This window comes from Podarcis vaucheri (assembly GCF_965113315.1).
Source record: "Podarcis vaucheri genome assembly, chromosome: 3".
Classification (NCBI taxonomy): Eukaryota; Metazoa; Chordata; class Lepidosauria; order Squamata; family Lacertidae; genus Podarcis; species Podarcis vaucheri.
In genome coordinates this window covers 38,274,973-38,287,275 of record NC_138761.1, presented here as the reverse complement: position 1 = coordinate 38,287,275, position 12,303 = coordinate 38,274,973, and the positions used below count along the sequence as shown (strand labels likewise).

Genomic DNA, 12,303 nt, shown 5'->3' with positions numbered 1-12,303 from the left:
GCTCTTCACCCTAAGGTCCCAGGGTGGGTTAAAGCCTTAAAAACAATTTAAATAACTTGTGCTTTCTGACTTCAGGATATAGGCCTAATCCACAAAGTGCTACACAACCTCTGTTCATTTCTTTCAGCTAGGTTTATTCAGGACTCTTGGACGGAACAGGGGCTGGTGGATTATGTTCTGTTTTGGTAGCAATCAGCATAATTTGAGAGAGCATTGGATTTGCAAATTGCACATGTCTATCTGTTTTACAATCAACACGTACTCACACTACATTCTTAAAAATAAGGAGAAAATCAATTTCCCAGCTACTTGAAACTGAGTGTTGGGAAAACACCATTCTTTATTTAAAATATTTATATGCTGCCCTTCAGCAAAGCTTCCAGGGCATTCTATGGTTGCATGAACACGGAGGTTATCCAGACTGCTTGGAGCAAAGCAGCAACCGCTGCACATTACCTGCGCAAAACCACCTGAATCAAATCCCACAGGCTTCTTAAATGACTTTGGGTAACATCTATCTCTTTAGGGCTGTTGCAAGAATGAGATAAAAATGGCCCGGCTCAGTGCATGTTATATTCTCAAGCCACATAAGCTGCAAGTGCTTATGGGCAAGATTACCTTTTACTGCAGTCTCACATACCAGCCACTTTAAGAGCCAAACCATCGATCACTTTAAAAACACCTCCCTTTTCAAGTAAAAAGAGCTGTGTGGGAGCCCCAATCCTGATCAGGAGTGTGGCAAGTGGGGAGAAAGGGTTTCATGTTCTGTATGGATGGGATGCACATAGGATCCCCTTTCAGTTTTTCCACTCAGTGTGTGAAGGAGCAAAGGCAGCAGTGGATGGTAGAGATGGCAACACTGGTGGCAGGACTAGAATGCACAGCAATACTCCATGTGTTCCAATTAAAAATAATAATAATTCTGAAGAGGGCTTAGTGTCTTTGCTGGGTTCTCAGCACCACATGCCCTTACTGCATACCTTGCTTTTGAGGGTGAGTTACTCAGTCTGCTCCCACCGCTCTTCACAGAATGCTCTTCATTGAAGCTGGCTCTGCTGTTATTTGGAACCCTGGGGGAAGAATTCATTTCAGACTGCCACAAGTGATGCTGCATTTGACAAAGGATATGTTTAATTCATAGAAATCTATAGAAAGGAGTGAAATATTTGTCTAATTCAGTCATTTCCTAGAAAGAAAATGGTCCGCAATGGTTCTTTTAGGATTAAGCAAATGGGACTTTGAAGTCCATTCAGATGATAATCATTCCAGATAGCAGTACCCAGTTTCAATTTCATTCTCAGTATGGGCTACATTTTACTTTTCTATGTTGTTCCCATTTTCCATAGCTATCCCTTGTTTTCTTACCTACTCTACTCTTTTCGCTAGATTACTGATTCTCTTCCCTTCCCTTCATTCTTTATTTCTCCACTTAACAAAATATGGTCATGGCACTACTCATGAAGGAAGCACTTGCAGACCAGTGGATTAGAAGAATGTCATACGACATTCCATAGCAAAGCAAAATGTTTGCATCACACTTAACTTCTTAACATTTGGACTGGCATATGATCTGCTGTGCCACTATTTCAAGCATTGACTTGAAATCTGAACATTATCACTCTGAGCCAAGATTTAACCACTAGATGGCAAGCTTGGGGTATTTTTGCTTTTATGAGTTTATGTTAAATTGGCTTCCAAACAGATACTTCTGGCAAAAAGAAAAAGAAAGAAACTTATGAAGAGTGAATGGAAAGCATTGCTTCTTAACAGTGTCACAAGAGCCAAGAAAGCATATCTCCTTGGCTGGAAGACAAGGTCCCAGACTTTTGACTCCACCAAGGCAAAGGACTTCCTGCCCACCCAGCTGAGAAAGCAGGAATAAATCAAAGTCCCCTTAAACCTGGAAATCCTGAAATCGCAGCACTGAAGAGCAAGTACAATCTCAGCCATGGCTCTGATTTTGTGAGTTCTTATATTGTACCAAGAGATCCTCAGTCTAATGCACTTCAGATATAGATTTGCCCGATTTATTTAAAAAACAACAACAACAGCTGGATGAGTTTCACTGAAAGCCATGCTTGCAAGAATAAGGTAGATCGCTTTGAAGAGAGGCAAATGCTCCTGCCAAAGTATAGCAAGAAGATACAAGGTGAAGGCAATCATCCAAGTTAACCCTGTACATTGCCCTCTTGGTATCTATTTGTGAACTGAACGAAACAATGACCCATCTTTGTGTTTTCCATTAACTTTACCCTTCCTTGCAACTGAACCAGCCCTGATGTTCAGATTAGCAGGCAAACCCCCATCCACTATGTTCACCGGTTTGTTTGAATTGTTTTGCAGAATCCATAATTTCTCTCTGTGTTTCCTTAGACATTTTAAAAGGGAAAGCTTTTTCTTTTTCTTTTGGTGCCGGGAGCGGGGGGAGACACAGCATCTGCTCCAGCTGTAGTTTTCCTGGACACTTTCTTACACCAAATTTTGAAAAGTAGTTTGGGGGCACCAGGGGGGCCACACATTCAGCAAAGTATTCCTTTCTCTGAATGTCTCACTGCTCAGTCGTAGGTTTGCAGAGCAAAATACAGAGCTCAGAAAATCAGAAACAAAAAGGATCTGTCATCTTTCCTCTCTGTGGAATTCTTAATCATGATCATTACAACTAATTTAATTTGCTCTAATTGGATGAGAGTCATTGTTTCCAGCAAGGCAATTAGAAAGAGTATTCAGTCGTAGCATTTTTGGGAAAGGTCCTCAAGCTCATAGACTTCCTAACAATGCAGTGAGTGTTGGCAATGTTCACCAGCCTTACTTCACAGATGTCAGCTATCTTACTATAAAGTCCAACATTGTGTGCACTGAGCTTTCAATTATTTGAAATGTGATACATTCTTTTTCAATATTTCTCACCTTGTTTTAAATCTCATTGTTATGAACTGGGAGTCCTTTAACATATTCCTGTTTTTATAATATCTTTAAGATGCTCACATTTTCTGTTTGCTTTTCAAGTCTGGTTTATTATGCACATTCAAATAATGGGAGTCAAGCTGGGAGGATTCATCTCTCAGTAACTTTCTGAAAGTATCTGCTGTTTATTTTGCCTTGAGAGACAGTGAAGTGTGCCTCTGGGGGTAAATCAAACTGCTGGAGAACCACAGTGCCCACTGTGGCTACAGAGACCAGTAAATTGTAACAGCTTCCCCCCACATTGTTTTTGCTGTGTTAGCAGTACCAAGGTGACCTCCCGAGGCCACAAGCCTGGGCAGTGGGTGTGTATGGTGGTCCTGGGTTGCCCAGACAAGATCCCCCTCTCAGCTTTGCTGATGTGGTTCAAGGGAAAGCAAAGCCATACAGCTTGGCTTCAGGAGCTGCCAAAAGGAGGTGTACAAGGCACTATCTTCACGGCCTAGGACCCTCGTACCTACGGGACCGCCTCTCCTGGTATGCCCCACGCAGGACCTTAAGGTCCATAAATAGCAACACCCTAGAGGTCCCGGGCCCTAAGGAAGCTAGATTAGCCTCCACCAGAGCCAGGGCCTTTTCAACACTGGCTCCGGCCTGCTGGAACGCTCTGCCTCATGAGACCAGGGCCCTGCGGGATCTGATTTCTTTCCGCAGGGCCTGTAAGACAGGTTCCATCTGGCCTTTGGCTTAGAATCAATTAGATTCCCTTCCCCTCTTTCGATTTCCTTTCTCCTCCTGTGAAGAGGCTGCATCTTAATGTTTTAATGTTGTATTTTAATCTTGTTTTTTAAGTTGTATTTTAATCAACTTTTTTATTATTGGTTGTTAGCCGCCCTGAGCCTGGTCTTGGCTGGGGAGGGCGGGGTATAATTTTTTAAAAATTATCATCATCATCATTATCATCATCATCTTAGGGACTCGACTCTGGATTTGAATAGAGTTTACACATTAGCCTTTTCCTCTTCTTGAGATGCCCCACAAGGCAGTGGGTATGGATTTTTCCTTGGGGTTTACTACCAAAGCCTTTATCACAAATGAGTATAACTGCAAGGCATTGGAGGTCTGGATCAGAGTTTGCCTTCTCCTAGATGGACTACCTTCCCCAGTGGACAAGCTCCACCTGCCCTTCATTTCCTCCTACAGCATGTGCAGGAACCTCCTTCTTGACCACTGGACCTACTGTATTGGCCCGAATATAAGCCGCACCCAAATATAAGCCACACCATTAAAATTGGAATGGGGGGAAGAAAAAAAGAGAAAAAAATACCTGAATATAAGCCGCTCCCTTCCTCGCTGCTCCTAGCTGCATACTGGGGGGGGGGGGAGCCTTTGCGTTGCTGGCAGCCTTTCCCCTTTCTCGCTCTCCCCCTTCCTGGCCTTGGGGGAGAGGACAGGGAACTACGTGCTCCTGGCTGCATACCATAAGGTCGCGAATATAAGCAGCACTTTAACTTTTCACAGTCAGAATTTGGGGGGAAAGTGCAGCTTATATTCAGGCCAATACGGTACTATTGGTCTCATCCACTCAACCCACTGAAGCCTGTCTTTGCATGCAGGGGGAGTCCCTAACTTACCCAAAGGATTGAGATCCACTGGCTACCCTCACCTTTACTTTTCCTCTCACTCTCAACAGGTCCCGTCAATCAATTCACCAAGGGCTACATGGTATTTGACAGCAGAAATCCTATTTCAGTGCAAGCACCAAACACAGCAGAGTCGTGTGCAGAAAAATACTTCCAAGTTACAGTAAAATAAAAGTTGCACAAGCAGGTTGCTGGTAACTTCGTTGCACAATAGATTGTACAACTTGTTGCACAATGCATGGCTGTCTATACAACTGTTGTGTTGGATACCTCAGCTGCACAATATCAAAATCCCCCCATCTGCTACAGCAAGAGCCCTTACTCCAGTGGACAGAGAATGTTGGAGATAGACATAATCAAATTAATATGGCATGAACTGTTGTGAGCTACAGTCCAGGAAAGCTTATGCCATAATAAATTTGTTAATCTTTAAAGTGCCACCAGAATCTTTGTAGTTATAGTTTTCTGGTAACTATGTTAGTGATACATTCATATGATTCTTATATCAGGTCTCCTGAATTTTAGCGTTTATAGCCACTTATCCATCTGTTATCTAAATTTCCTCTTACAAATGACTTTCTAGCTACACCTGAACCCACATTCATTGTTATGTAGTATATAATTCATGTCAACTTTCACTACTCCTATTAGCTTGACTGATGGAAGATGATGGTTAGATCCCTTTCTGTGAGTAAATTACCAGTTGGCTTCTGGATGGATTTAACAAAGAGCTTTTTTGTGCTCCAAGGCCACAGAGTTGAGAGAAAATATAAAGTCAAAAGGTCTCATCCTATGCAATTGCGGGAATGAATCAGTTAGGTTACTGTGTCATTCAGGTTCAGTGGAATCCTTGGGAAGCGAGCATTTTGTTATTTTATATTCTTAAATGTAGGAAACTAAAAACTTTGCCTCCAAAATGTTAATGCCTCAAACAGGCTTCAAGGGGACAAGAATAAATTTTCAGCACAGTGGGATATAAAAATTTGCTGTTCCCTCTCACAGTGTCAAGAGCTCCATTACAAATTCTTCATGCATCACACTGAGAACATACCTGCATAAAATGGGTTTAGCAGGCTTAACACACAATAACACTAAAGTGCCTTGAATAAGGTCCATGGAGAACTTAAAAGGGTCATTACGAGTGTAATGGCATAGATGATATTAGATATCTGCAAATAAAAATGGAGCTACACAGTCTCTTCCACATAGAATATCACATTTTATTCATGCTCTTGGCTTTTTATCGTCTACATGCCTTATAATCATAACCTCCAGGCTACCTGATAATCTGGCTGCCAAGAAAAAGAACCAAATCCAACAAATAGTACACCCTAGTCACCTATCTATCCGTTTGTCAGTTTTCAAAGACAAATGAAATTAGCAATCAGAGAATATAGCTAGCACTTAGACCTAACAGACCTTTGGTGCATTTGTCATATAAAAAATAGTCATGTGACACAACCCCAAACTGAAATGAACTCCATGAGAAATGCTAGTCTACATTTATAGCACTCATCCATGTTTGCTTTTGGTTTTTCTTAACAACTTAACCTAGGAAGAGGAAGAATTTCCATATTTACTTCAGAAGAGACAGCTTTGTACCAGGTGTTCCTGTGTAGGTGGGAAGGGAGTGTTGGAAGCATCTGTGTGAGACCAGGTAGCTTCTAGTGAACATCTAGCCAGAGGGAGAGACTCTTTTGGTGTTGTGGGTAAGCAACTGAGTGAAAGTGGGGGTGGAAGTGGTTGTATGACCCATTTCAATTTGGGTTCAGACCTGGATATGGGACAGAAACAACCTTGTTCACCCTGGATGACTTGTGTTGGATTTAGAAGCATTATTGCCCAGAGTATTTACTGTACTTTTCAGTCTATAAGACATGGATAAGATGCCCCCTAATTTTGGGGACTCAATATTAAGAAAATGGGGGGAGATTGTTCAGAATGGGAGGAATGCCGAAAAAAAGCTCACTCAAATTCGAAACACTTGCGGATCGAACGCAACGCAGAAGCCTCCTATCGTATTTCCGATTGACACCAGCCAACGCCAATCACACGCCAATTGCAGCAGCAGAGCCCAATCACCAGCAGCCATTGCCGCAGCAGCAACCAATCGCTAGCGGACATTCATGCAGCAGTACCCAATCGCAAGCGGACATTGCTGCAGCAACACCCAGTCACAAGCGGACATTGCTGCAGCAGCCTACCACCTGCAATAACGCCAGTGACAATCTACTACTCAAGACAGAAATCATTTCCACTGTCCTCCCTCTGCACTACCCATGTATAAGACGACCCCCATTTTTAAGCATTGTTTTAAGGTAAAAAAAAATCATCTTATACACGGAAAAGTATGGTACACGGCTCCTGCTACAAGTAGTACTCCTTGCACTTCTTCCATCTGTTTTCCATCTCTACAATCTCATTGTTTGAACCCACAACATGGACTCACAGCATATAATGGGATTCAACTCATATATTAGCGTGGCCATATCTCCAAAGTGCAGCTCCATTTCACGTAGGTGTTCACATGTGTATGAATTCAACATGAGCTATTTAAAGTCCTAAGTGACCCTAAAATATCAGGGGACCATAAAAAAGACAATTCTATGTTGCATGTTTTCAAACAGATAACCATCTTACCTGGTACCGTATGAATGTGGTTGGGCTTCAAGAAGTGAGGGAGGAATCTTTACTACACTGGTTGAATTTTGCAGAAGTGGCTTCTCGTCCTGGGCCGAAAGAAACATTACACAGGTAGGATGCAAAAGTCAAATGTGGAAAACAGTGGGTTCGCCCCATCTCCATTAAAATTAAATGCTAAAAGCTTTAAAAAAAACCTGCTCTACAATTCTAATCTTCCACACCAGTTGTCTACTTCTGTAGCACCCTTCCTTCCTTCTATCCACTCATCCATCCTAGCACTGAAGTCAGAAATTCCTGGTGCCTTACAATAAAGTGTTGAAGATTGGTTTTAAAATGTCAAAGGTCAGGTTTCAGGCTTTCAAAATGGATCAGTAGGCATTAGCTGATCTCAGTGACTTAAGGGACTTAGAATTTTACACAGGTTAAAATCTATGCAATTAAAGTCTCCTATTATATTAATCAGCGGCTGAATTTTGGGCTCTTCCTGCGCACATACACATGCATATGTATAAGCATAGGCGCCGACTCCATGGGGCCTGAGGGGGCTCGAGCCCCCTAAAAAAAATTTTGGGGGGGGCTCAGCCCCCCCAATAATCTCGGGCGCCCTTCCAGCAGAGCGCCGCCGCCGTCCCCCGCCTCCTCCCCACCTGCTCCCTCGCCAGCCAGCCAGCCAGCCAGCCGCGCGCCCTAGTCGGAGAGCCCCGGCCGTCCCCCGCGAGATTAGGGAATCCCCGGGGGCGGGGGCTCCTGCCTCGCTGCTTCGCAGCACCACCGCCACTGCCAAGGCACTGCCGGGGGGAATTTCCTTCCTCCTGGCGGTTTCAGCGGTTTAGGGCCAGAGCGGAGGGGGCTCGCCCTCTCTTCTCCGGCTAGCCCCACGTTTCCCGCATATCAGCTGTTCCGGAGCTGATTAATAGGCGCAGCACGCTCTCCCCTATTCGCTCACGAGGAGGCGGCGCCACTTTATTTGCATATTCATGAGCTTATTTATTATTCATGAGCTTTCCCGGGCCCCCCCAATATTTTTTATAAGTCCGCGTCCCTGTGTATAAGACAGGAGAAATACTGCCTTAAATACAGTCCCATTTAGATAATTTCAACCATGTTTTCCTCTAACAAGTATAAGACAAATTTTAAATATTGAGGATACCTGCAAGTTTCTCGCCTCCTCAGACCACCAAATTTCAAAGTCTTTTTGCAACTTCACCTTGGCTTTTTCCATAAGTAGCTGCAAGTGCTCAATCTCTATCTTCATTCCTTTCAAGTGTGTAAACATTGTTTTGTAACTGCAGAAAATAAGGAAATTCACTATAGAATAATAATGCAGAAGCTTCTGGAAAGAAACACTCTTAATTGTGCAGGGCAGAACCAAATTCACTCCTCTCATTCCTCCCCCCCATCCCACAGATGGCAAGCTGGAGAGACTGGCCTGTTGTTTGCCAGATGGTGGGGTGTGTGTGAGAGAGACCAAGTTCACCAATTTATAAGCAAAATTGATAATTGTTATTTTATTTACAGTTTTGAAAAATTGAAATATAACAATACAATAAGGGAACTTGTATTCCAAAACATTTGGTTCAAAATAAATGCAATCTTCCTGTACGCATCCAACCCTTTCCCATAAAACTGTGTCCCATTCAAATATTTTTCTGTCCTCTCAGAGCTCCTCTAGATGAGTGAAAAACAGAGGGGAGGGATGGAAAAGGAGCCAAAAACTGCCCCAGATAATCAAAGGTTCCACAAATCCTTTCAATCCCCACAAAGGTCTTCTCTTTTCATATAAGCCACATTGTCATGGGCCGCCAAGCACCTTGCTAACAAAACTAGGAGTGTGGTGATAAATGGAATTCCTTCACTAAATGTTACTGGACCAGACTGGGGGAAAGGGGATTTTATTAAAGCTCAAAGGACTGATTGATTAGTTAAGCAGCTGTATTTTATTTATTTATTTATTTATTTATTATATATTAAATTTGTATACTACTCTTCACAGGGTGGTCACAAGGCTGCATCCTTTCCTCACAGTTGAACAATACATAGTTAGTACCACTGTTGAACAATGGTTTATGTAGCTAGTGTGGGTGGGGTGTTTTAATGTAGGTTTTTTTTAAAAAAAAGAATTAAAATTGTGTTTCAGATTTTTTAATGCTGGTTTTAATGTATTTGAAAACACACATATGTAAGTAAAGGTTTTAAAAATGTGATAATCTAAAACAACCTTTTCTTCTCCCGTTCAATTTGTGTCCGAAGTGTCTCTTCTATTGGGTCAGGCTCATTCATTTGTCGAGGACTGACAACAGCTGCAAGATATAATGAGTGTTAACAGTTGTAAAATGTAGAGCTAAGAAAATGTTTATACGCTGGAATGATAATCGTTTTATATGTCTGACAGAAAGAAGTATCATACACAACTTTTTTTACCCGGAGAGCCCGGTTTCTGTCAAAGGAATAGATTCCAATCTTGCTACAGCAGTTTATCTTTCGTGAATTTAAACTGTTTTCTCCCCTCTGGATTTACCTCAGCGCAAGATTAGCATCTCACTTCTAGGTAAAAATATGCCTGATGGGGCCAAAACTACATGTTAAATTAAATTCACAATCACAGTGAATGTATTGTTTCTTAAAAGAAAAATAGCAGTAGGCGGAGGGTCAGGATCGTGACTAGAGCATGAGGAGAGCTGCTGTCCTAACAGAAAAGGGTAGCCTCTCCTCCTTCCACACTATGATCCAAACCTTAATTCCACCCCTTCCATGCTTAAAAACCAGATATGTTGCAAGCGATCATACATTTAAAGTAACAAATAGTTTGGTTCTCAGTATTGTAGGTCTTAGTGCAAGCTTTGAAAACACAGCACTCTGAGGGGTACCTATGACCTCCAGGATATTCTCAGAGGTGTCATTTCCCAGCCCTGCCTTCACTGTTTGAGAATTAGCTGGAGTTAAAAACACCATCTTGGCAGTGCTGCTTGTCCCAGAGAAGAGGAAGATGGGGGAAATCACCAGGAACTTATATCTAGCAGTATCTCCCTACCTTTCCCCCAACCAATCTGCTAGATAATTGGGATCACTGTATCTTCCAATGGGTTCCCTGATAGTTCCTCTGCTGAGACCATTTCTAGGCTCTTGTATTTGCCCCACCTAGTCTGTCTTGCACTCTTCTTGCTTCCCAATTGTATGCTCATCTGGAGTATCATCACACAGATGAACTCTGCCATTTGTTGATATTTGAAGGGCTGGCATAGCTTTGTGTTCTATTCACTGCTGTTGCACACAACCTCTGGAATTTCCCTTCTAAAGAGGATTTACTGAGCTCCTTGTTGCAGGTCTCTAGAAGGCAGATAAAGATTCTCCTTGGTTATATCTGCAGCTGGGTTGTGATGTGATTTGCGGTGCTTTGATACTGTTATTTCTAACTGTATGCTGTTGATATTATTGTACATGGTTTTGAGTGGTTTCACTTTACCCATAAGAGCAACTCTTACATTTTTAAATTTTATTAAATTAATAGATATATTGTGTCTGAGAAGTGTGAGCCCTGCAACAAGGCCTTTATCACAAAAAAATAAAAATAAAAGGGAGGGTGCTTAAAGCAACTAATCTCAACTGTGTAAGAAAATGATCAAATAATCATAGAATTGTAGAGTTGGAAAGGGACCCCACGGGTCATCTAATCCAACCTCCTGCAGTGCAGCAATCTCAGATAAAGCTTCCATGACAGATGGCCATCCAATCTCTGCTCAAGAAACCTCCAATGAAGGAGAGTCCACCACCTCCTGAGGTTCCACTGTTGAACAGCTTTACCACCAGAAATTTAATAGTTTAAATAACTCAAAAACTAATAGTTTCTCATTCTAATATTAGTTTCTCATTCTAATATTACAGCAAATTGTTCAAGATTTATTTATTTAATTTTATTCAAAAATATATATTCAAAAGTTACAATACAGTTACAATACAATACATTTTCAATCAATATATCCCCTTCACAGACACCTCTGTGATAATGGTGGTATTAAGATTTCCAAGATAACATGTTTGGTATATTAAGCTAAAGTGAAAAGAAGAAAAATGATTTAGTTTGGGTTCCATCTCAATTACAGTGGTAACCTTGGTTCTCAAACTTAATCTGTTCTGGAAGTCCTTTCCAAAACCAAAGTATTCCAAAACTAAGGTGCGCTTTCCCTTAGAAAGTAATGCAAAATGGATTAATCCATTCCAGACTTTTAAAAACAACCCCTAAAACAGCAATTTAACATGATTTTTACTATCTAACAAGACCATTGATCCATAAAATGAAAGCAAGAAACAATGTACTGTAGTCACACAACAAGTTAGTCAGTAGCTGAACTCGGTTCCATACAGTCACAAAAACAAAACAAAAAGAGCCGCAAAAATGCAAAATAAACAGCAAAAACCGACAGACCTCAGCATAACACTCAAAACGGAAGTGTGATACTCAAATCAGAAGTGTAACACTCAAAACGGAGCATGTTTGGCTTCTGAAAAAAGTTAGCAAACCGGAACACTTACTTCTAGGTTTGTAGTGTTTGGGTTCCAAGTTGTTTGAGTACAATAGTTAGTTGTTCAGGGCATCTTTTTAACCTTACAACATCTCTCTGTGAGGTACATTAGCTGAAAGTTGAGGATGTGCTTAAGGCCACCCACTGAGCATCATAGCTAAGAGATTGGAACATGGGTTTTCCCACATCCAAAAGAGACACTCAAATCACTGCATAACAAAGAAACAATATAGTAGATAAATCAAGCAGAACTAAGGGGGTCATATGTAGAGAACTACATACTTCCCCCAGCTGATTTGATTGATGCCTATAATCTCCAGATTTTTTAAATCCCTTTGATCGATCCCCAAGAGTTGGTTAATGAGCCACAGGTGGACATTCAGAGTCAGTTTCTCTTAAAATGGGTGGTTTTGCAGCAGCTTGAAATAATCTGTTATGTGGTATGATAGCAGCATTTCAGGCCAGCTGTTTACCTGGTATGCAGGTGAGACATCAAAAGAAACAGCTGCTTTACAAGCATATTCACTATGAAAGAGGTTATAAACAAAAATTAGCAGAGATAAAATCTGCACCAGAGATGGAGCTGGTTAGAAGGG

The 12,303-nt window shown here is 41.6% G+C and overlaps 1 protein-coding gene across 1 annotated transcript in view; it reads right to left on the bottom strand.

Moving 5' to 3' along the window:
• Window positions 1–12,303, bottom strand: part of KIF6 (kinesin family member 6) — a 141,599-nt gene that overhangs the window by 4,851 nt on the left and 124,445 nt on the right. Inside the window, exons 17-20 of the mRNA XM_082214819.1 lie at window positions 9,406–9,487; window positions 8,338–8,473; window positions 7,185–7,273; window positions 981–1,070 (exon numbers count right to left, since the gene is read on the bottom strand). Of these exons, the coding sequence (XP_082070945.1) occupies window positions 981–1,070; window positions 7,185–7,273; window positions 8,338–8,473; window positions 9,406–9,487 (397 nt within the window). The remainder of the gene's footprint in view (window positions 1–980; window positions 1,071–7,184; window positions 7,274–8,337; window positions 8,474–9,405; window positions 9,488–12,303) is intronic.